Below are 24,011 nucleotides of genomic sequence, written 5' to 3' on the forward strand. Positions count from 1 at the left end.
GACGAAACGACAAAAGGAAAAGTCCAGTTTTGAAAATGAACCCATTTAAAAATGTGGTTATCAAAAAATGTAAAAACTATAGGAAAAACACCGGCTGCAGCCGTTCTCCACTTCATGATGACTGTTGTGCTGTTGCTGAAGGCTAATTCATTTCTTTTTCATCCTTACTGTGGTGATCCTTAGAAATATGAAGGATTAAAGATCTATGACTTTTCAGCATCTTTTGGCTATGAAATGATTCATTACTCTCAGACTTTCATTTTTTTTCTGTACATTTGATTGAGTAAAAATAGTCAGAGAAAATCATGAGACAAAGAGTGACCTTTGTGACCTAAGAGAAGATGAATATCCACTGATCTGTCTCTTGAATGCAATTCACATTTCTGTATTTTTCTGAGTACTATTGTGTTTGTTGTTTATTGTTTTTCTGGACCTTTTTTTGCTTTTTTAAATATAACTAAAGTGAGGTGAATTCTACCTCTTGCATTTACTGCCTTCATTTGTCTAGCCATGAAATAATTGTTGTTGACATGGGCAAGAGAGATAGGTCTGCAATCTGTCTTTTCTAGAGAGACTTCCGTCTACAAGTCAATTAAATGGGTACATGTCCACATCAACAACTGATTGCCTCCCTGATGCCAAAGCTTACTCCTTTTAAAGAAAGGGAACATGAGGTTAATACTCTATATGTTTTCTATATTACTAAAAAAATCAACCAGTGTTTTCCATTTACTACTACATTCCTCAAGAGTAGATACGGCACTTAACATCGATTGTTTGGATTTGAATTCATACGTAGAGCCTGAGATTTGGGTTGTTTCTTCTCCTTCTCAAACTTTTGACTCGAAAATTTTTCTTGACCATTACAAACATTTTAAATGCTTTTCTGAGATCTTGCTTGATGCCATTGCTTTTCTAAACCAAGAAGCTTGCCAGAACAGGAATTTTAGCAATACTAGCTAAAACATCTTGACAAGCTAAACGTTTTTCAAAATGCGAGTAGGTGGACTTAGTTGACTGACTGCCAGCTACAGTATCTGTATGCTGTCGAAGAAGATAAGCGTTGCAACACAGAGTGGATGAAGGCTGGTGCCAAGAATCTGCAGATTCTGGACCCAGCGTCATTCCTGCTGTTAAGCAGTGTGGTGTCTTGAGCGAGTCACATCCTTTTTGTCCACATCTGTTCCACTGTCCATGAATCAGGGTCAGTGTTGATCTGCTTCTTTCAAAGAAGTTAATTTTCCTCAAGTTTTGAGGATGTAAGCCCTGCACCTGTGCGTGTGCGTTTGGCACGCGTTAAATTGCTCACAGCCTCTTAGCAGGAATGGTCCTGAGCAATGCAATCTTTGAGGAAGTTTTTCTCAGTTTGAGGATGGAATAGTTTTGAACTGCAAAAAGTCTGGTATATTTGGTCAGATTTCAAAGTTTTACACTTTCATTATGTTTTTGTTTAGTCTCTTTCTGTCTCTCTTCCACACACACTCTGGTTGGCATTAACAACTCTGAAACACGGAACCTGAAACTTCCTTCTGGTGATGTAATGATTCCAGTTGCATCTCAGTTATACAACATACATGCCTAGAAATAGAAATTCTCAAATCTTTAGTTTTTGGGCAAACCTCAGAACATCATCAGTGAACAATTAGCATTTCTAGAATGCAGAACTTCAAATACTTATAACCATCTTACTTTTAAACTCTCTCTTTGTCAAAACACTATTACATACACTAACATGCAACTTAATTAATTTTTTTTTTTTAAATATAGTTTTGTTCACTGCTTCTGTGCAAAAGGAATGCAGCATTATTTGACACTGTTGTATTCTTGGCCACTACATATGCCGTAAAAGAGCTTGAAGATTCTTAAGAACAGATGCAATCAATTTCTTGGCTTTGCAACTTCTAGCATATGCTGGCTCTTTCTGGATGGCTAAGTAAACAACTTGATATACAGCTTGTCTTTTCTTTACTGCTTTGAACTGTCCATAGCTATATTTTTGATTTTTGGTGAACCATACACATTCTCTGAAGTCTGTGACAGGTTACTTCTCAAATTCTGTAAGTATTACCCAGGGTTTTCTCACTGTAATCCTTTCTTTCTTTCAGAAATATTTTCTTCTATATTTTCACTCTATTTTTGTACCCTCATATATTGTTTTTTAACGTTGGGGGCTGGATGCTACACTCTTCAATGCTTAGCTAGAAGGAAAAGCAGAAGGACTTCAAAATAGGCATATTAAAAACAGAGTAACCTTTTGAATCCTTTCTAGTACTCAAAGGGAAGCCCAAGATAAGGATAAATGGTAGCAGTCAATATGGTAGCTACGACTTATAGAATATTAGGTGCACAACCACTGCAAATCTTATTGTAGGTATCCCTTGAGAACAGAATGTTACACAAAGATTCACCAAAACAGGTTAGTCTGGGATGTTCAGCCTCAGGGAGAGATGAGAGAAAGGTGCCAATGGGGTGTTATGAATGAGATTTTTTTTTTTAAGTGTATATATAAAGTTTAGACATTCAGAAAAGAAAAATTCATTGTACCATGCCTAGTTCTTGAGTGTAACTATATTTGACAACTGATAAGATAGCATCAGTGTCAAAAGCTGTATATACTATAAGACCCAAGTCACAAATTTGCCTCCTAAAATGAGTAGTCATTTTGGAAAATGCTGGCCCAGCTATGAACGGAAATTTACATTGTTCTTTCTTACTCCAGTTATCTCCCTGCTGTAAGTGGAGGCCACTTTTAAATATTCCTCTTGTCTAGAAAGATCACCCGCTTAGCAAGCGACAAAGGTTGAGTGTTTTGAGAATCCGAACAGGCAGGATGAACCAGAGCTGCGTTTCCAGTTCACAGAAATCCTCCTCGGTGCCTGGTGATGGTTAACGTGCAATTCCTGAGAAAAGGTTTTCCTTTCTGGGTGCACAGCTAGTTATGCAAGTGGATACTTGGCATCCTCTGAAAAAGAAGTGTCTTCTTTATCTGAAATGGGCTGACGGATTCTTGTCCTTCATAGTTGTTTATTTCATTTTGTGATAGAGCCATGTATTTTTGCCTGATCACATTTGAGTTTGCAGATCACAACCAAGGAAATATTAACAACTATTCTCTCTTCAAAACATGCCATCAGTTTATGAACATTACAAAAACAAACAAAAAAAAACCCACCCCAAACCCTGACTATGTTTTAGAGGCTACTAAACAAAACATACCCACTACTGAAACCCAGCCTGAAAATAAAGAGCATGTATTTTTCTTGATGAGCCAGAAACCAGAGTAATCTGCCTGGTAGATATACACTTATCTAGTTCATTTCATGTTCATCTGAAGTTGATCCACTTAATTATTTCTTCCATTAAATAGTCCACTGCTGCTTTTTTTCTGGTTGGAAAAAGTGTCAGCGTTACAGGAGAGGTTTTATGCTCAGAGGGCATGGGATTAGAAGAATAATCATTTTGATATTGGAGATTTGTGTCTGGAGGTGGATTGCTTTTGAGCATGTAGAAAATTTTTATGCTGACAGGCATCTGTGTTATGAAATAATTTCAAATTCTGGGATGGCAGCAGATGTTATAGTCCAAAGATTCAAAACTCTTGGTGTTGGATAAAGAAAATCTGCCAGTGGTATTAGAAAACAGAAGAAAGCACGTGGCATAATAGTTCAATTTAATGGCATTGTTTGCAGTAAAGCTGACGTTCCAGGCATAATCTGCAGTTCTCACTTGAAATAGGGCATTTTACTGGGCAGAGAAGGATTTGATACATTCTTTTATATTACTGTGTCAAATTGGATTAGAACATAAGAAAATGGAGATTTAAAGGCCTTTGGGACTGCTGGTTATGCATTGTAATAAAACGCACAAGGAATTAAAATGAATTTACTCTTCAGAAGTATGAGAAACTTGTCATTTGTAGTTGTGTAGACCTTCTCTTTTTCTGTTATAGTACATTACCTTGGTTTATCCCTCTGGTGCTGCACTCCCTCTTGATCTACACTGAGTGAATTTCCTTGTGTAAATTAGCCCAGCATTTGAGTGTTTTGGAATTATCATTATTTGAAACAACAAGACATTCAAAGATAAAATGATTGAAACCACGCTACAGTTGATACAGTTTCTGTTTGCAACCATAAATTGCCCAGTGGTGCTCAACACTTATTTCAGAGATGGACTAAGTGTGCCTGCTGGCCTGGTTTGCAGTGCACCCACAGGAGTGTTCACTTCAGCAGCTTCTCAGTTTCTGCTGTCAGTCTGTGAGATATCTAAGCTACGCAGACAAGAAAATGTACTGAAACTTGGTTTCTTAAATGATACTTGGAGGGTTTCTCATAACTTTATGGACTAACTTCTAACCTTTAAAATTTTGGTGATGTTAATTAGTAAGCTGAGTCCTCCACACTTTCATTTATCTGATACTCTTATCTCAGAATTCACATTAGTCAGAATTGGATTGTGTCTCCTGTGTACTATGAATCCTTTGCTTTAAAAAGGTCTCTGTTAGCTGAAAACCTGGTGGCAAGTCTAGATGGCAGGTCATGTGTTCTGTTTTGATAAACAGGGTTACACTTCACACAGGAATTAATCTTAGTAGGAATTAATAACTGACTCATGTTTCAGTCCTGAATTTAATTTCAGAGATTACAGAAAATCTGAAGACAAACTATGTGCCACAACCCTTTTGAAATTTGGAAGGGAAAGTGATTAGAAAGAAAAAAAACCAGAACCAATCTTTTGCCTAAGTTAAAGCATAGAAAGAGGACTGGTACATATCGAAGTAACTCCCACGTGCATGTGCATTCAACTTCCAGTGGATTGTCAAACTGAAAAGTTGAGCTTGGGACACTTAATGCTGTACGAAGGCAGGCTGTTGCTTGGAATGACTGTGATCTGCTCTGGCAGATGCTTCCTTTTCTCTTGTGGCTGAAGAGCAGTCACTTTTCACAGGAAAGGCAGGTGCATCCTTCCCCAACAGCAAGTGTCCAAGCCCCCGCCTGTCCCTCGGGTGAGGGAGCTGCTAATGCTGTTGCCACACACGGATATGTAACACTGACTAACAACACTGAGAAATCACCGTAAGACAAGAACAATATCAGTTTTCAAAAAGAAATTTTAAACAAAAAATTAGATTTAATCCATTTGGTCTGACTTCAGGAAAGTAATGGTCTCAGAACATCCTTAACTTTTCAATGGCTTCTTACACTCAGCTAAGCTTATGCTTAAATGCTTTCTTGAACTGAGCGCTAACAAACTTACACTTTGATCTTAGTGCTAATGATGTTTGGTTTATTTGACTCTAAAATGTGCCCTCCATTTGACTACAGTTTGACATGGCAAATGAAATATTTACTGACTCTTGGCACTAGTAGCTTCACCTTTGTGGATTTCCGTAATGTACTGTTCTCATTAAAGGTTTATTCTCCATAGGATGCACATGATTAATTTCTAATAGCATTACAAGGAGGCTGGATCATGCTTTCAGGAGAAAACTTTCTTTTCCAAAAGTGATTTTTGTGGCTTTGTACCCAATCACTGATTGGATTCCTGCATAGAATCTGGTGCCAGAGACTGGAAAAACAGAAACAGACACTTATAAGTTTCCCATTTGCCTATGTAACACAGTGATGCCAAAGAAAGAGTTAAACCAATTCAGTGTGTTTCATTGTTTTCATGGAACAGCATTATTGGAATTCTGTTTGCCTGGATTATAGATGTAGTTTTATCTCACTGTATGACAATAAAGTCTTTTGAAGGACTGAAGATCACTACATAAGAAATCTGGACTGTGCAGTTCTGGCTGATTGGTACGCTGTAATTTATGTGGCAAATCATACAAAACATGGAAAGACAGGCAAAATAAGAATAGTAGTGTTTTCTTAACTAAATTTTAGATTAAATAAGATTAAGAGAAAAACATTCTCCAGCTATTCCACCCTATCAGCAGAGCAATGACTAAACCCACTATCTCCTCCATAAGACATTCTTTAATATATCCAAGGAATGAGAAATTAGGACTGAAAACGCACTGTCAGTTTCTGTGGATTAAGGTCAAAGCTTGAGAAAGAGAGAGAACAGAGTATTTTCCTTCATAAATTTACCAGACAATTTCAGTTATAATCAGATTAAAGAAACAAAATCAGAAACAAAAGAAGCTCAGAAAGAAAAATGATAATACTTACATTGGTGACATATTCAATATCCTTCCAAATATTACATTCCCTGGGAAAATCTGCCAAATCTAAAAAATTATCCACTATCACTTGGCCAATCAAGTCATGCCTGGAGAATCTGTCAAAGTCATACACAGAGAAATGGAGTTTCCTTGTGTTCAGATCATTGTATGGGACAGTAAATAAAAAAACTTCATCAAATACTGGATTTAGGGTCTTTCTGTGCACTTTAGTCTGATGTTTTGTTTTCCTATCAGGAAGCAGATATATCTTCACGTATGGATCTGAAGTTCCAGAGAAGTCTTTTGCTGGCAGGTTGATGGCCTTGTGTATCTTCACTATCAGCTGCTCTAAATCACAATCATATTTCAGAATAAAGTTCAGTTTTCCACATGCCTTGCTATTACTTCTTCGGCCATCATCTGTGTCCACTGATCTTTGCTTATAAAGCTCTGGCTTAATGCGGCCAATCCCCGTCAATTGCTCCTGTTTCTGAACCTGCTGGATGTTGAAGTCAGGGTTGGAGAGGTTGAGCTGTCTTCGGATTGAATTATGCCTTAAGTGAAAATGAAATAATTTAAATAGATTGTATTGAAGATGACACGAATCTGTGTGCACAAAAAGATCCTGTTCTCATTCGACATGTTTTTGTAATGTACGATGGGGTCAGATTTTTACTCACATAAAGCGATAATGCATGTTACCCAACAACCAAGAGCTCATCGTCAGTATTAGACTGCTAATATCACATAATTTTCTCTTCCTACATTTCAAGCTAGTGGTAGGTACCTGCCAAACCTGGCTGGAGAAAGTAACATATGATATGATCAGTTACTATTTTCAAGTGATTCCTTTGGATTAAAGCCTATGAAATGAGTTACATCATGTGATTGGCAGCAGGATCTGCCCTGTTACACCAGCTAAACTTGCTGATTTCTGGTTCTAAGACAAAGCTGGACTAAGGAAGATACTTCCAGACATCTCTGTGTTTTAACTACTTGGTGATCTCTCTGACTACTTCATTTACAAGTGAGATGTTCTGGGCTGAAATAGTTTGTTGACCACCGCAACAATTGTTTTCTTTTTTCTCTCATACTTGATGTAATAAGCTTTGTGGTACTTCAGCTGAAAAGCTCCTTTAGTTTCATTACTCCTGGGAGAGAAAGTTGCTCTTAGCTTTGCTCCAGTGAAATTTATTACCTGGAGTCAGTCGGTTACTGTGATTGAAATTTCCACTTCATGAGATGATAACAGAAATCAAATTTGCAAACTCTGTCAGGGTAGTGGGATGTGAAAGTTGGATTAGGTAAAATCCTAATCTTATATGAGTTGGACTCCACTTTTTTGTGTTATTCATATGCATCAGTCAGTGTATTGGAGTACCATGAGTGGTAGTTGAACATAAGAAAGGGCATGTGGAAAATGCTAGCACAGGATTAATCCAAAGCTATTCATGTTGAATGTAATCAGCAATAGTTCCTCTTCTATCATTGTGCATTCATTCCTTGTATATATGTGTTTATGCATGCTTAAAACAGCAACAGCCTCTTATATACTATCTTATTTTTTTTTCTCTTGTTGGATAATAAATACATAATTTTCTAGGTATACATTAGTCATTTCCATGATAAAATATTACCATGTCACAAAAAAAGAGATTTATATTGCTCAACCCTTAAGCTCCTCATAGCAGTGGGAGGTACAGAATATCCTGGGGAGAAATAAAAAGGAGGGCACTGGAGAGACAGCTTAACAAGGATTGTGTAATAGCAGGGGCGGGTGCCTGGGCTCTGGGCCACACAGGGAAGCCACAGCTGGCCACCCAGGTATGCCAGAAAGCAGCAGAGACAAAGGTGAGCAAAAGAAGGATGCAGTACAAAGAAGATCAGCCCCTCCCACTCACTGAAAGTCTTTTGGAGAAGACCTGGGCAAAAGTAAGGGGCAATGAAAGAGAGGAGTAAAGAGCAAATCCTGTATCAGTGTAGAGGTGGGACCTGGACTGGTCATGCCCTTGTGGACAGAGAGAAGAAAGACCTGCAGAGATTCACAGGGGTGAAGACACTGTCCATGCACTCAGGATGCTGAGGCAAGTTCTTTTACAGATTGAGAATGCTGCTGCTTCTTGTGAGATGACTCTGCTGCGGTGATACTGGGCATCTGTCATTTGATTAAGTACCACAATTGCTCCCCTGGTGTAGCAGAGAAAGCCTGTCTCTAACTCAGTACTTTTACAGTATCGAAGACACACATGAGAGCTCTTGGTGTTAGATGTCAGATATGAATCTTCTGTTGTTAATGAATCTCATGACCTGCTTAATTCACAGCAGTTTGAAAACAAAACAGCACCAGCCCTGTACTGTACTTCTGGGCTGCTGGTTCTTAGTTGGAATTCAAGGTTGTGTGTGGTAGGGTGCAAGCTTCAGTATCGATAATTAGGACTTTGACCTCCCCATAGATGCCTACAATATAAGCACGAACCATACTCATGCTAATCTAAGGAGGAAGGGCACCTGGAGCTTTTGCTGCATAATGTTAACGCTGTGCTGGGGAATCCTCAAATTCTCTCTGAGACATGTTTTGGACAACTGGCAATTATTGAACTGGCTGCTAGCTCCTGTCATCTTGTGCAGGTGTTCCTGCAGGCCAGAGTCTTGCCTAAACTTGCTCTCCCTGATGGCCAGAAAGGAGCCCAGCAAAGAGCAATGGGGTTAGCGCTGTATCTTCTCCAGCTGAAGTGCACCTGCTTTGACTCAGAAATGTACTGGCTTTTCACAAGCTGATCCTTTTTCTTACTGTGTAAAACATAAACCTTTTACAATACTACCTATGCCTGCACACGCTCCCACCCTCTCTTTTTCCTCTTCCCTCCTGTACTGTTCTCCAGTTCCCCTGAACACCTGACTGATTCTTTTTCAGTCACTTCTCTCCCCACAGTCATGACTGTGGCTAAAATATATGATTTTTAACTCCTGCCAAGTGTTTTTTAGCTTGCCCTACTTTTCTTCTTTGGCTGTTTTAAAAATATTTGAGGAGATATTACTGAGTGTTCAACATCAGTGCTGTGTGCAAATGAATATGCTTTACAAGCTAAATCTAGGCTGTTATGGTGCTTTAAGGGACACACAGTGCTTTGTCTTGTCCGGCTTCTGACGGAGAGGCACAAATGAGACAGGAGTTGAGAGAAGAGTGGAATAGTGTTGTGATCCTGTCTTTTCAACCTAAGACATTTGTGCATCTCAAAGAATAACCTTTGTGTAATTTTTTTAAAAAAGAACGTGGCGTGTGAATTATGCATTTTTAATAGATCAGTGTACTGGATAACCAAGCTGTGCTCTTTTGACTGTATCTCTATTCATTAGTATCAGAGAGAAATTGGAGTTACTGACCGAGCAGAAGAGGTTGGTTCAGTGATCTGACGATGCATTCGCACATTGTGTACGCAGTTCTCCTTCGTTCCCGCCTGAGCATCTAATGGAATATCAGGGGAGGTGTGGCTGATCTTCATGGAGGACTCCGGATAGGCCGCAGGCTCACCCAGATAATCCTCACTGTAGTCACGGTCATTGGTCTCTGTATCTGTGTAGTTCAGTGATTCTTGTTTGTTGTCTTTGTTCCCAAACGGCAGACCACGCTCTCGCCAAGGGATCCAACAAAGCTTCCAGGACACGAACAGAGACACACCAAACAGAGCAAGACCACAGGCTGTGACAACTAGGGATAGCAAGCTTATTGAGATATCTGCAAACAAGAAAAACACACGCATGTCACATCTTTGTGCTCTTCCAAGCTCTGCATCTCCAAGGTGTGCAACATAGAAAGCAAACACCTCTGGAGTGCAGATCTACAAAAATTAAATCTGGTCCCTGCAACAGTCATATAATAGAAACATACTAAATTTTCTAATCCTTCTTCCATGCTTCCCCCAAGAAAATAATTTAACTTTGTTTGGAATTCCGTATAAGGCTCATCTTGATATAACTCAGTTTATATTTTCCCTCCAAAAGCCAGGTGGGATGAAGGGTCATTCTAAATATGAAGAGCTGTTCACTTGTTCACTCAGCTTCCTACTGATGCAGGAGTAGTGCCTGCAGTACATTTTGTTTGTTCCTCATTTTCATTTTATGTAATGCAGTTTCCTTTATCTCCTTTAACAGATACACTATCTTCTCTTCCAGAGACTTTATTATAGTTACACAACCATGAACATATGCACACAAGCACATACATGGCATGAAATTTTTTTAGGTATTCAACCAAAGTATCTTGTTTCATTACTTTAATTCCCTTCCTTCTAATCATATCTTAGCAAATGTTTTTTTACTATCAATATATCTTGAAGTTCAGTGCTTAGTTTAGGTACCAAATCTCTTAAAACCTGACATTTTAATGTTTTTTTAAACTCCAAAGGCTCTTTTTTATGTGACCAAGCTGGTATAAAAGGAATGTGAAGATGAGTTTTCTGTTGTTTTCCCCCACATTCCTAGCATTATCCTACGCCATAATCATATCAACACAAGTTACAGCTGGGAGAGGCTTTTTCTCTGTTTCGCGTTGTTTTAAGTTGCACATTGGGAAAATGACTCAGTGGAACAGCTGGTTTTATGGTTACAGTGTTTCTGAAATGAGTTTCTCAGTGGATTACACAATACATCATGCCTTAAACACAATTAGTAAGAACTCTATTTTAGTGCCTGAAATTATAAACACAACCTGATCAAAGCGATTTTTCACATCGCGTGTTGGTTCAGCATGTCAGGCGGCATCTCTCTAGCCACCAGCTAGCCTAAATTTTCAAAGGATGGTATGAGGTTGAAATGTACCGCTCCTACTAGGACAATTATTTAAGAATGACAATTCAGATGAAACAGCCTCAGTCAATTTGAAAAAAAGAAAGAAAAGAATATTTTTCAAAAAAGTGGAAAAGTCAATACCTTCTGCCCCTGCTGTGAGTCTCATTCTCACTAGCCAGACAGATTAAATTTCTTCAGAGGGGGGAGTGACACTACAATCAGTTTCACGCAGGAACTGTCCAGGTTATTTTGTATGCTGAAAACCAATTTTAAACAATTTTCGCCAGCATGGCCCTTTTTGTCCTTCTCCTAGTCACATGAAGACAAAGCTCATTAACAGTGGGGACAGCACAGCAGCTGTCTGGAATTATAGCAAAGAATTTCAAAGCTGAAATTAATTAAAGAAATGCCTCCTGTGCATAAAAGGCAATGCAGGGGAAAGTAGAATGGTGGTTCTTAATATTTTTGGAATATTTGCTGGTAAACAAGTCTGGCAGAGGAGGCAAAGCACAACCTCTCCGTTTGATTAAAAAGCAGCGGAACTGGGATGCAGTAGTGAAAGAAGACCTTCAGAATAAAGCAATTTGTCTTGGATTCCCTGGAGGAGAGGGAGAAATACATCAGAGGTCTGCAACAAGGTCACTTTTTCAAAGAACTGATTCAAGTAAATGATCCAGCATTGAAAGACATGAGAAATTGGAAGTTGTCAGAACCAGCCAGAAGATTACAAGGTGAGAACTGGAGACTGCTCAATGCCAGGGATGTGTGAAGATGAGGAACAATTTGAAAGGTTGACCAACAGTCCCCTACCTTGAGGATGACTTTAGCAGAGGATGCAGTCATCTAGAGAACTGACGTCATGAGAAAAAATACATGAGAGCAAGATGAACTACTTTTCATTTGGAGAGTTTGAACAGCTTTACATATACACCTTTGCATTTAATAACACTGAGAACCCTTATCTCAGAGCTTACTTTCAAAGAAGCCTGGTAATAAACAGTTTGGGTAACTTGCCAAGTCACAGAATAAGAAGGGATTATTTTTCATCTTCTTGGTTTTACTTCCTTCTGACTCCTTAGGTACCATTTTTGTGTGAATTTTTTCTGTGGATGGAAAAGGGACAGTAATGTATCAGTCTTACTTCTGTGAAAAACAATGGGGCTAAAGAGCAGTGCCCTACACAATTCAATTAATTGCCAGGAATTTTCAGGTACTGCACACCTGGCTGGCAGTTTTCAGCAACTGGGCAGATCAGTGTGAGTAGCTGGGCTGAGTGCAGTCCTAAGGGAAGAGATTTTTGGCTACATCCTGGAGCTGTTTTTACATTAGCCATTTGTACTGCTACCTACTGTATTTTCTGTACAATTTTTACTCCATCTTTCCAGATGTCTCAGTTTTTCTAAGCCTGTTTATCTGTATCCCCGTGTGGCAGCAGTACTCATCTGATGCCAGTGATTTCCTATGCTTTGGAATGAGAGCAAGATAAGTCTTTACTTGTTTGTCCTTACAAAAAAACAGAACTGCAGCACAGAAAGTGTTCTTCAAAAATCCAGCTGCTTCTCAATTCACTCTGCTTTCACTGTGTGCAATGTGTTTTCCTGATGTAAGTCTAAACTGCAAATGTGAATCCAAGTGCAGACAGGCACTATAGGCAAGGCTGAGCAGTTTACAGGTGGGCATGGACGTTGGGGAGAGTGCAGAATGGTGCTGACTGTTTAAGAAGGAACAGCTTTTTTCAGTAGTGTTGCAACATGTAAATTCACTGTGCGCATTTTGCCACGTTTTGATGATTATCTGTGCTCATTTTTAGCATTTGGCCATTTCCATTAGTGGCTAACTAATATATGTACCCTTGTACCTACTCTGCATTGATAAGAAGCTCTTGATGCTTTGCAAAGGAGAATCTCAACACAAGAAAGGTCCCTGTGCCACAGGTACTTGCCTTTATCTCTTTCCTGGTACAACCATTGTGCCAGCCAAGTGTCCTGAGGTGTTGATATGAATCCAAGTCAAAATGTCATAACTACAGCTTCTTGATCATGGCTGTAGGGTGACCTGAGCTCCCAAATTCCAGCATGTCAGAATACCTGGACAGTATTATTATCATTATAATAATACTTGGACAGTGTTGATAATGGGCAATGTGTTCCGCACAAAATAAGTCCAAAATTTTTGTTAAAAACACATACTTTTAAAGATTCCATTCAAAGTTCTGACAGTACAAAATTGCAGGAGAGTGACTTGTTGGTTTTTTTTCTGGTGTAAATGGTTGTGCCTTACCCTCTAAAACTCTGATGTTTATAAAAATTACCAAATATTAAGACGTGAAATAAAGCAATAATAGTGCTGGTTTTGTCTGTTCAAATGTGAAAAAGTAACATTTTTTTTTCCTTCTTGTATTTATTAAATTACCATTTGGATTCCTAAATATTACACAAAATCAAATAGCTAAATTAGCCAACAGTGGAAGATATCAATAGCTAAAGCAGATACATGCATGTGTTCAAATATGCAATTGGAGTTACAGAGTCAAAAGTCACAAGCTAAACTATTTGGATCCAACTCCAAAAAATGCAAATAAGAGCAAACTTATGAAGAAAAAACAACAACCTGGAATTTCTGATCAACTGGACATAGGACATTTGGTCAAAGGAACTGCTAATCAATAATATAATTATTCATGTAATCGAGTTGTTGGTTGCCTGGATGTGATCAGTATTCTATTAAATTGAACTACTTTCCCAACAAACTGGCTGCAATCTGGTTTAACTGAAAGAGTTTTACCAGAAATCACAAAATCATAGAATCATCTCAGTTAGAAGAGACCCTCAGGATCATCCAGTCTAAGCATAACCTAACTCTGGCACTAAACCGTGTCCCTAAGAACCTCATCTATATGTCTTTTAAACCCCTCCAGGGACGGTGACTCCACCACTTCCCTGGGCAGACTGTTCCTATGCCCGACAACCCTTTTAATGAATAATTTTTTCCTAATATCCAATCTAAATCTCCCCTGGTGCAATTTGAGGGCATTTCTGCTTGTCCTATCACTTGTTACCTGGGAGAAGAGACCAACACCCTCCATGCTGCAACCTCCTTTCAGGTAGTTGTAGACAGTGACAAGGTCTCCCCTCAGCCTCCTTTTCTCCAGGCTAAACAGCCCCAGTTCCCTCAGCTGCTCCTCATCACACTTGTGCTCCAAACCCTTCACCAGCTCTGTTCCCTTCTCTGAACTCTCTCCAGCACCTCAATCAATGTCTTTCCTGTAGCGAGGGGCCCAAAACTGAACACAGGATTCGAGCTGCGGCCTCACAAGTGCTGAGTACAGGGGGATGATCACTGCCCTGGTCCTGCTGGCCACACTATTCCTGATACAAGCCAGGATGCTGTTGGCCTTTTTGGCCACGTGGGCACACTGCTGGCTCATGTTCAGCTGCTGTCAATCAACATCCCCAGATCTTTTTCCACTAGGCAGCTTTCCAGCCACTCTTCCCCCAACCTGTAGTGCTGATGGGTTGTTGTGACCCAAGGGCAGGACCCAGCACTTGGCCTTGTTGAACCTCATACAATTGGCCTCAGCTGATCAGTCCAGCCAGTCCAGATCCCTCTGTAGAACTTTCCTGCCCTCCAGCAGGTCAGCAGTCCACCCAACTTGGTGTCATCTGCAAACTCACTGAGGGTGCAATTGATCTCCTCGTCCAGATCATTGATAAGGATATTAAACAGACCTGGCCTCAATACTGAGCCCTGGGGAACACCACTGGTGATCAGCCACCAACTGGATGTTTCGCCCCACATCCACCAGAGGGTGGAGATTCTCCTTAGCCCTCCTTTTGTTGCTCATGTGTTTATAGAAGCATTTTTCGTTCCCTTTACAGCAGTAACCAGGCTCAGCTCTAGCTAGCTCTTCCTAACTGGAAGAGTTCTTATTGAAATAAACCAAGCTTTCTTCTCTATGCTTATTTATGTTTCTCTTTTTATTAAAATGAGTATTCAGATATTCCAGATATTCCAGCACTATTGTAATATACGCATTGATCTATTAAGTGAATTTTGGCTAGCAAGAAGTGAAATAAATCTTAGTAATTTAAGATCTTGCAATAAAGATATTTTTAGCGCAATACAAGTAATCTTTTCTGATTTAAATCCCAACAAATTTCAAAAAGCATTCAATTTCACATTGCAGTCAAACAGAAAATGGTAAAATTAACTTGTTCTGAATAATCATGTTACTAAACGTTAGGATATATTGGGACATAAAACTCAATCTTAGTGAATATTATTCAGACCAAATTCAATGGTAATTTCCAGCTGTTATTTGCAGAGGGAGAAATGTTCCTCCTTTCATTAAGTACTTGTTGCTTAGTGGAAGATTTTAAGGAACATGAAGTGGCTAGACATCTAACTTCGTGAAAAACAACGGAAATAGCAGTGCCTGTTGCTTAAATCCTAGATGTCGTTTTGAAAACCGAAATTGTCTTTCTTCCATGCAAATACATGTGCAGAGGGTTAGCCATCATTCAGCTCACTAATCATACTGTAAGAACAACTTTGTTTAAACACCTAGAAGTCTAAGACCCTAACTTTTCCAGAGAAGGAGTGTTGTTTGGGTGAAGTATCTGAAGTACTTTGTGAAGCAGTTTTCACCTGATATTCCAGTGTAGTTTCATTCGTGCTTCACAGGTTTTTCTTAATTAACATAGCTGGCACTGATTCAGGATGAAAGGCGTCTCTTTGCAAAGACTTACGAGACAAAGGAATAATTCTCAGTGAATATATTCTTCTCTGAAATATCCCTGAACAGAGTTAATTATCTTAAATACTGTGTTTAGAAACCTCCTGGGAAATTCTTTAAAGTAAGGCAGCTGGAAACCAAGAGAGTGAAACTCAGTTTATAGTAATATTATTACACATACATGCTCCAACTCTCATCTGTGTGACTCTGAAATTTATGAATGTGGACCAACAAAAGAGGCCTAAGTAAGATCAGGGGCAGGGTTTCATATAGTAATAACATCCTCCACGATCTAAAAATGTGTTTTTAACTGGCCTTTACTGGTATTTGAGGCTAATATTAGCTTTTAGTGACTTTTTTCCTATGTGTACTACATCTTACAGGGTATGTAAAGCTCTTGTTTTGGTTAAGACACTGTTCTAATCCTCTGAGTGACTTGCATATATTTTTATTCCTAAGTGGTGCTACAAATTCTAGTTTAAAAGTTTGTGCTTTCTCTTCATCCGCTTTACTTGGGTTATAAATTTTTGTAATTTTTTTTTTCCAGTTATTGCTTAAAATCAATGAAGTTTCATAAATGAACTAGACAAATGAAATGTAACCCTAGGATATCACCAAGGTAATTATCAGTTGGTTTAAGTGTACATAATTTCCATAGCAAAAATTCAACATGAAATCAGAATGACTAAATGGCCATAGAAAATACACCAAAAAGTGCATGAGCAATGGAGACTTGGTTGTTCAGAGTATTCTTCCAGCAGCGATTACTGTAATATAATTCAAAACTGGCTCAAGACTGACAAAATAGTTTATTGGTAAGATCGCAACATTAGAGCTTTAAGCAAAAAAACCTTAAAGCAAATTGTTCATGGATATTCATAAACAGGAAAAAAGGGACTCCAAACATAATGTATTATTCTTTTATTTTGTAGCAGCAGAAAGACTTTAGTTTTTCTTACTGACAAGAAAACTTATGTAAGCAGATTTTTTTTGTTTGTAACTCAGGTAAGCGAACTTGCTTTTGAGATAGTGTATTAATTGCAATCCAAATTGTATGTGAGCATGACACTCAAATGTTTGCTGAAGAAAACTGATCAGTCTCCATGATAAAGCCTAACTTCTGTAATCCAGTAAGTTAAACTTGTTCTTAAAAGAATTTCTTTTTGTCTGAACATCTCTTTCCTCTTAAAATATTTAATCTGCATTAATGCAAATTTCCTTGACAGCTTAGCTGACATACAATACTCTGCTATACTCCGTAAGTGACAAAAAATTTCTTTACTAATCAGACAGCTGACTGAATGAGCAATGATTCCTAAAGGCACTGTTGAGATGAGTCATGTTTGAGGGCTTGCGTTTTTCCCTCTGACATCTTGCAGTAGTATCTACTGACAAAGAATTAAGGTGTTCCAGTTGTGAAAACTAAAGCTTCTGTTTCATAAGAAACATGGATACAAACAAGGCACAGTCAAAAATAAAATTTTACATGACTCCATGTACACAACTGTACCAAGTTTTATCCAGGTTTCCATGCCTCAGTCTTGGTTCTTTTTGGTTCGTACCATATTCTCTTTGAATATGTGCTTTGCACAACTGATAAAATATGCAAAATTATTGTATATATTTGGTCTTGTAACATCCAATGAAAAAGATATAGTATAATCTGGGGAAAAAAAAAATAATAACATAACAGAAGATAGAACACCAGTTGTAGAGATACCATGCCAGATTGTCAAGTACACTACATGTAGCGTGACATGGAGATGGTTTAAGCCCTATTGCATCCTGTTAGGCAGAATCAGGATGCTACATTTGCAGGACCCAAAATGTAGCTGGAGGGAATGAATATGAAATTTTCTAAAAACCATTTGGCATTTGAGACATGGTTGTAGCTTGTTAGTTGAAAGGGGAAGTTGGTGATACGCTGAGTGAGAAAGACATTTTTGAGGAATACATTTATACTGTGAATTCTCATGACCATCAGGCCTGGTAGGTCCTTCATAGTGCAAAAACTGAGTAGCTGTGCTTTGTATGGAGTTACAGTTCTGTGACTGTGGTCAAGAGCTGTAATGCATATTTCAACCCACCCACTTTCTCTGCTGATTCTTGGGATAAGTTAAATAGCATCAGATTAATTATTTGATTGGAATAAACAATATGATACACTTAAGACTTGTAGGATCATTCACAAAGTTAACTGAGTTGCTAATTAATAACTTGAAAATGTATAGCCTGTGTTTTCTTAGGGGATGGAAAACAGTAGTTCACAGGGTTACTGAAGAATTTAACTTCTCATCTAGTGTAGAAAGTGACTAGTCACTTTTGGCAAATACTGTGCATATTCCTTCACTGGCAGAATGAAAGGTTTCATAGAAAAATGAATGATGAAGAATGAATAATGAACACACACGTGCTTTCTTGCAGAAAATTTTGGATAAATTGTGTGTTGAAAAGTATGAAACTTTTGAAATTTGTGAACATTTTTATGAATAAGTCATCAGAGCAAACATTGATCTTAAATGTGATTGCCCCATGAATAACAATGAAGAGAAATTGCCATTTATTTCTGCAATATATAGCCAATAGCAGGAAGTCCCCAGGTTATGGAAGAAGAGCAAACAGCTTATTTGAACCAAGCCAGTAAGCAGAAATTCCATTATAGTCCTTGAAAGCCCAGTAAGTTGCAATAAATACTAAAGAAGCATTTGAGAGCACTAAAAGAAATGACACAGAAGCATTTCGTTTCCCACTTGTATAAAACTGTACAGTAATATTGTACCACAGTGCTCAAAACAGTAGTTACGGAGGTATGTTATAAAAAATAATAAAGAAGTAGCAGCATTTTCTGCAAATTTTTAACAAATTCCTTTTAATTTTGATCCCCTTTGGGGCACAATCTTTCCAGGGGAAAAATAAGAAAAAATGTACTTACTCAAATGTTTCACTAAATGACATTATTTTGGTGGGAAAATTTGTGGAATTAAATGAATTCAAAGGATGATGGGAGATGTAAACAGACCACTAAAGGGTTTAAAGGTCTGCCTGACCTTTAGCAAAGTTTAAGTTTCGCATTCATATCTAAAGACATGCATATGTGACTATATATACATACACGCACATCTATAATATGATGAATACGATGTTACATGATGAAGAAACACTTTCGCCGAACTAGCCATAATGATTAATAGTTGTGTTCCTCATGTATTAAAGTTCTAGGACAAATCTGTTTAACATCTTTTTCTCTCAAATTTCCATTTTCTTTTCTATTGGAAGGACTGAATTTCATTCACCCATTGACTACTTGTCCCTTCAATATTCTTACGCCCAGTGGAAACCATTAGCCTTTCTATTTTTGAACCTTGCTTACTTCTCTCTCTCTCTTTTTATTTTTTTCCCCAGGAAATAAATATGTAAGAAATAAGAAGACAGTATTACTCTTCTGGGCAATTTATGCAGAATAAAAGTGCAAGCTTCTCTTTAAAGTCAAATTGCTTGGAATGGAAATGAGGTCAATTATTTCATTAACTTCCTTTTCAGAATCAACTACTCCGAGCCTGTATTATGGGAGTTTGGCACGTCTCAGTGGTTCAATATTTACCATCCTTGCTTTACATTGAAGGAAGTGCCAAAATTCATTTGCTTTTTGTACACTGGCAGATCATAAAAAGGTTGCAACAAGTGTTGAAACCTCACGAGGGACTTCAGGAAAGTTGCCTTCATAAACTGATATGGATAAAGAGGAAATTTATCACTTATCTTGACCTTCATGAACATAATGAGATGTTTGTATCTGTTTTTCAGTTTGATTGGTTTTGTTTGTTTGTTTGTTTGTTTGTTTTTCCCGAATGACTGCACTCTCATTCCTGCATAATATCTCGACTAGAAAGATAGTTTACAATATTCTCAGACTGCTCTGGCTATGACTTCATGTTAACTGTTTGTCCTGGACTTGTTACACATCATTCTTCCGGAAAAGTAAACCATCACAAATCACCATCCGCTTAAACTGATTCAATAGTCTGATTTTTCTTTTAGGAGGGAGCTGTCGGCACAAAGGGAAATAAAGGAAGGTTTGAATGCATTTATCCTTCTCAGATGAAGAGCCAGATGTGCTGTAATGCTCACATTGACTTTTTAAAAAAAAGTATTACAGAAAATGAACCATGGTGAATGTATTATGTGCCTGTTGTTCTTTGTGAATTTGGGGTTCTCATTTTATAAAATGAAGCTTTTTGGCCTGGTCCATATGTATTATGTGTGTGTGATAAGAAGTCTTACTGACAGAGATATTTACTACTAGGAAAGATAATTAATTAGTAATTTACAGTCAGATCAAGCTTACTATGAATTTACTGTTAGACAAAATATACAGAATATACTTCTTTCCCATGCACACTCTCTTCATTTCCAGATAGCAAAAGAAGCAAGTTTAAGGCTTCTACAGACTGTTACTAGTGGGTAATTCTGTAAATCCTGGCTGTCAACAATACTATCTAAAAGAAAATTGTAGAACAGATATGAAAACAACGAAACTAGGAGCAGAGAATAAAGAGAAATCTAAAGTGAAACAGCTTAAAAATGTAACAGCTAAAGAATAGAACTGAGGAACAGATTTGATAAATATTATCATTCAGAATGCTCTTCTGCTTTTTTGTTTCTAGGAAGCAATTATTTTAAAGCTGAAGTGTTTTTGGAAGCCTTTCTTATTTTGGCAAATCCAAATACATAAGAGAACTTCAACTTGCTTATTTTTGCATAGCATATAAAAAATAATATATTGGGTTAGAATTGTACATATCTGGATTTCTGCTTATCTGGGCATAACTGTACAGTTGTGCAAGACGTTCCTCAATATTAAAAGGAATCAGTAAAAAGAACTAGTAGCAACATCTCTTTGAAGTTTTCTTATGAACTACACGATTTCATGCTGCACTTAGTTGTGAATGTTAAATTGAAACTGGAAAGCTTGAGGGTTTCTTTCTTCTTGCATTTAACTAGTTTTATGGAGAGGAAAGCTGATATGCTGTAATTATGACCAACAAAGCTAATATTAAACACTGGGGAGTAGTGACAGACACCCACCCATCCCAGATTAATGGCCCCACCCTGATCAATATTTGTTCCCAAGAAGAAAGCAGTAGAGTCTAATCCTGTTATTCCAGCAAGTGTTTCCAAACCATGCACTGGTTACAGAAATTAATGCATTGAAGTTCTGTTATTGAGAAGGATGGTAATGATCTTGAAGCCAAACATTCTGACACTTGTCCGTATTCTTACTCCCTGTCATGCAGGAAACATCCAAAAATGTGGCTGAATAGCAAGCTAATTGATTGTAGGGATAAATCCAGGGCTTCACTCTCTACAGCTGCTGATAAAAGCATTTTATTAAGCTATGATAGATTTAAATAATTCAAGAAAATAATAAGTCAGAACAGTGCATTTTAGCATTCATTTACTATCTGATTAGTGGAGTAACTGTGGGATTGCTACTCTCCGAAATCTAGATGTCGGTCTGAGTTGCAGATGTGGTGTGAACTGTTGTCAGTGACTGCTGAAGATTCATATATTAACACATCATTAAATTCCCTGAGGAGAACTGGGCAGAGTTACACCTGGAGAAGCTTGGCCCTACCACATGGTTGAAGGGGCACGCTCAATAAATCAGTTACTGTGAAAGGTCAGGAGTTTCTGAGAACCTGTTGGATACTTAGGGAAAATAAACCTTTGGAAGGAGACGGGTGGGGGATGAGGGACAAAAATTGAAGCTTGATATAACCCTATGTGCTGTTAAATTCTAATTTGCCAATTCCTCGGTACCTTCCTGTCAACAGCACACATAGTTGTGTACTATAGAAACAATCAGATTATAGTAAAATATAAATGCCAAAGAACAGTATCAATAATAGAAATTCTGGCATTGATCAAGATTAAGAAGCTTCAGCTTTTATGGAAAACAGCCTATTTTTGCCCTTACACCCGTATGTAAAAACAGAGACATTTTCTAACAAACGCAATCCTTCAGAGAGGCCTGCTGAGTCAGAAGTTAATTTGTTTTTCATTCATCTTGACATAAGGGTCAGGATACTAATGCTTCAGCATTTCAGGGTTTGAAGGCTAATAGTAACTTAACTGAATACATTAGCTTTGCATCTCTCTGGAGGTGCCTCGTGGTGCATTTTGCACCTAAGAAAAGCAGCAGAAAGTGTTATTATTTTAGATGTTTATTTTAGATGTTTAAGAAACACTGAGAGCCTTTTCGTGTAGATAAGGAAACATCCTTTGTGAGCACCAGAGACTCTACGGTCAGTGGAAGGATCAGAAGCTCTTACATTTCATACAAGAAGTCATTTATAGCAATGACCCTATTTACCAGTACCAACCACTGTGAACAAGCATTTTACTGCAACACATCTAAAAATGTTTAGCAATTAAAAAATTAACAGTTAATATTTTAAAAGTGTCCCAAAGCTTTTAATCTACTTCTCTCAACTATAATGGACAGGAGCAGATCACACACTCTATTTCACAAGCTCTGCAGACTTGGGCAGATGGCTCCACACCTATTTACTTTGTTTTGTGTGTTCAAAGGTTTCTCCTTTGCTTTCTCTTCTCCTTCACTCCATCCCTCCCCTCCAATACACTCACATGTACATCCCAAGTCTAAGATATGTCAGTGTGGGTGGAAAGAGAAATTCTTAAGCATATATTAAATTCATAGGAAGCAACCACTGACATAAGCTTAATAAATGATGTTGCCTCTAGGGGTTTTGTGTTTTAAAAACCTCATGCTCTGATGAGTAAAATAGATATTGAGGGGAACTTGGTTCTGTAAGGATGGAGCCACAGTTTACTGTAGGGGCCGTGCTCTGTTTTGACCGAGTTGTGATGAGTTGTGTGAGAAAGTGTTGCCAAATGCAAGTGTACCTCCTCCATCACACACGTACTGAGTCACCAGCTCTGGAAGTAGCCGAAAGATGTGTAGACGTGGTGCTTAGGGACGTGGTTTAGTGGTAGACTTGGCAGTGTTAGGTTAATGGTTGGACTCGATGATCACAAGGGTCTTTTCCAACCAAAATAATTCTACTCTATGAAAAAGTCATCAGCTGATGGCTCATCACAGTGACCTCGGAATTACAAAAATAAATCCTGTGTGAACCTATGATACCTTGATTTTTACCAGCAGCTAAATACAGGCTCAGTGTCTGCCCAGGAGTGTAACTATGCAGGACTGATTAAGATAAGGGGTCATCTGACACCTTTCTTGTCAAAGTCTTCAGACTACCTCTCTGATGCATGATGTACTTATTCATCATTACTGTTCATCAACTAACACTACGCCTCACACTCTCTTGGATGATTACAAGAAGGTCCATTCAAATAAATATTTTCCTCCAGTAATTTCAGATATCATACAAATGGGAAAAGAAATGCAAATCCAGATTTTTAAGAGAAAGATGTAATATAAAGAATTTTGGGGAGAAATTTGCAGGTGATCTTTTCTCAGATTTCGTCTTTATTTAACAGTTTAGTGACCTCTACTATATATCTGAAACATAAATAATAGCTTTCTGTCCTTATTTAACTAATTAGTAATGTTGTCATTGTTGACAGGATGAGTAATATCAAGGTTTATTCATGAAAGCTGTTATTAACAGAAAACATTAAAATTTTGCATGTGTTCTTTCCAAGTGTCTGGTCATACACAGTTAAAACCATTGGGTGTAAACCTGGATCTGACAAATGTTAATAGAATATAAATAGTGCAACAAATGTGTTTAGAGACCCTAATGGATATTTAAAGAATTATTTGCGGTGTTTTTCTATCCACATTACCAAGAAGCTTGTAGAACAAAGCTGTTAAACAACGATTAAACTGTTTATCACTAAGTATCTTTTTCCTTCCTTCTATAAATGTCAAAGTTATTTAAATGTCTTTTTACAAATAGGCAACAGAAATCAAGATGCAGCACAGTTGCTCAAGGTGAAATTAGGTAAATCAGTTGAAAAGTTAAAAATGGAACCTGGATCTTCTCACTTCTAATTTTGAGTTTAGCAACTTTCCAGTTGCTCCTAGTGAAACAGCACACAACAGAGTAGAAGGGATGCAGCGAGTTTAATAAGCATTGCTTAGCAAACAAGCAAGATTTTGACCACTAAACAGATGGTATGGCTTCTTCAAATAATCGAGTCAGAAATGAGTTAATTAAATAACTGAGTTCTGAGAAAGCTGTCATCTCTCCAATTGCACCTGCTCTCTGTGAGATGGCAGGCATATTGCCAACACGTAAATACTGACACGAGGAACAGACAACT

General features: G+C 37.9%; 1 protein-coding gene and 1 long non-coding RNA gene across 7 annotated transcripts in view; one reads left to right on the forward strand and one right to left on the reverse strand.

The window, feature by feature from the left end:
* The window catches only part of LOC135579673 (uncharacterized), a 257,122-nt gene that overhangs the window by 113,578 nt on the left and 119,533 nt on the right, over positions 1-24,011 (forward strand). The window lies entirely within an intron of this gene.
* SYT9 (synaptotagmin 9) overlaps positions 1-24,011 on the reverse strand; it is a 71,179-nt gene that overhangs the window by 28,190 nt on the left and 18,978 nt on the right. For all 5 annotated transcript variants that reach the window (XR_010473118.1, XR_010473117.1, XM_065065342.1 and 2 more), the window contains exons 2-3: positions 9,557-9,908; positions 6,180-6,726 (exon numbers count right to left, since the gene is read on the reverse strand). Coding sequence is in view for 3 of the 5 variants with exons in the window: in XM_065065342.1 (XP_064921414.1) it covers positions 6,180-6,726; positions 9,557-9,908 (899 nt within the window). In the remaining 2 variants the exon portion in view is untranslated. The remainder of the gene's footprint in view (positions 1-6,179; positions 6,727-9,556; positions 9,909-24,011) is intronic.

The sequence above is a fragment of the Columba livia genome, chromosome 5 (assembly GCF_036013475.1).
Source record: "Columba livia isolate bColLiv1 breed racing homer chromosome 5, bColLiv1.pat.W.v2, whole genome shotgun sequence".
Taxonomy (NCBI): Eukaryota; Metazoa; Chordata; class Aves; order Columbiformes; family Columbidae; genus Columba; species Columba livia.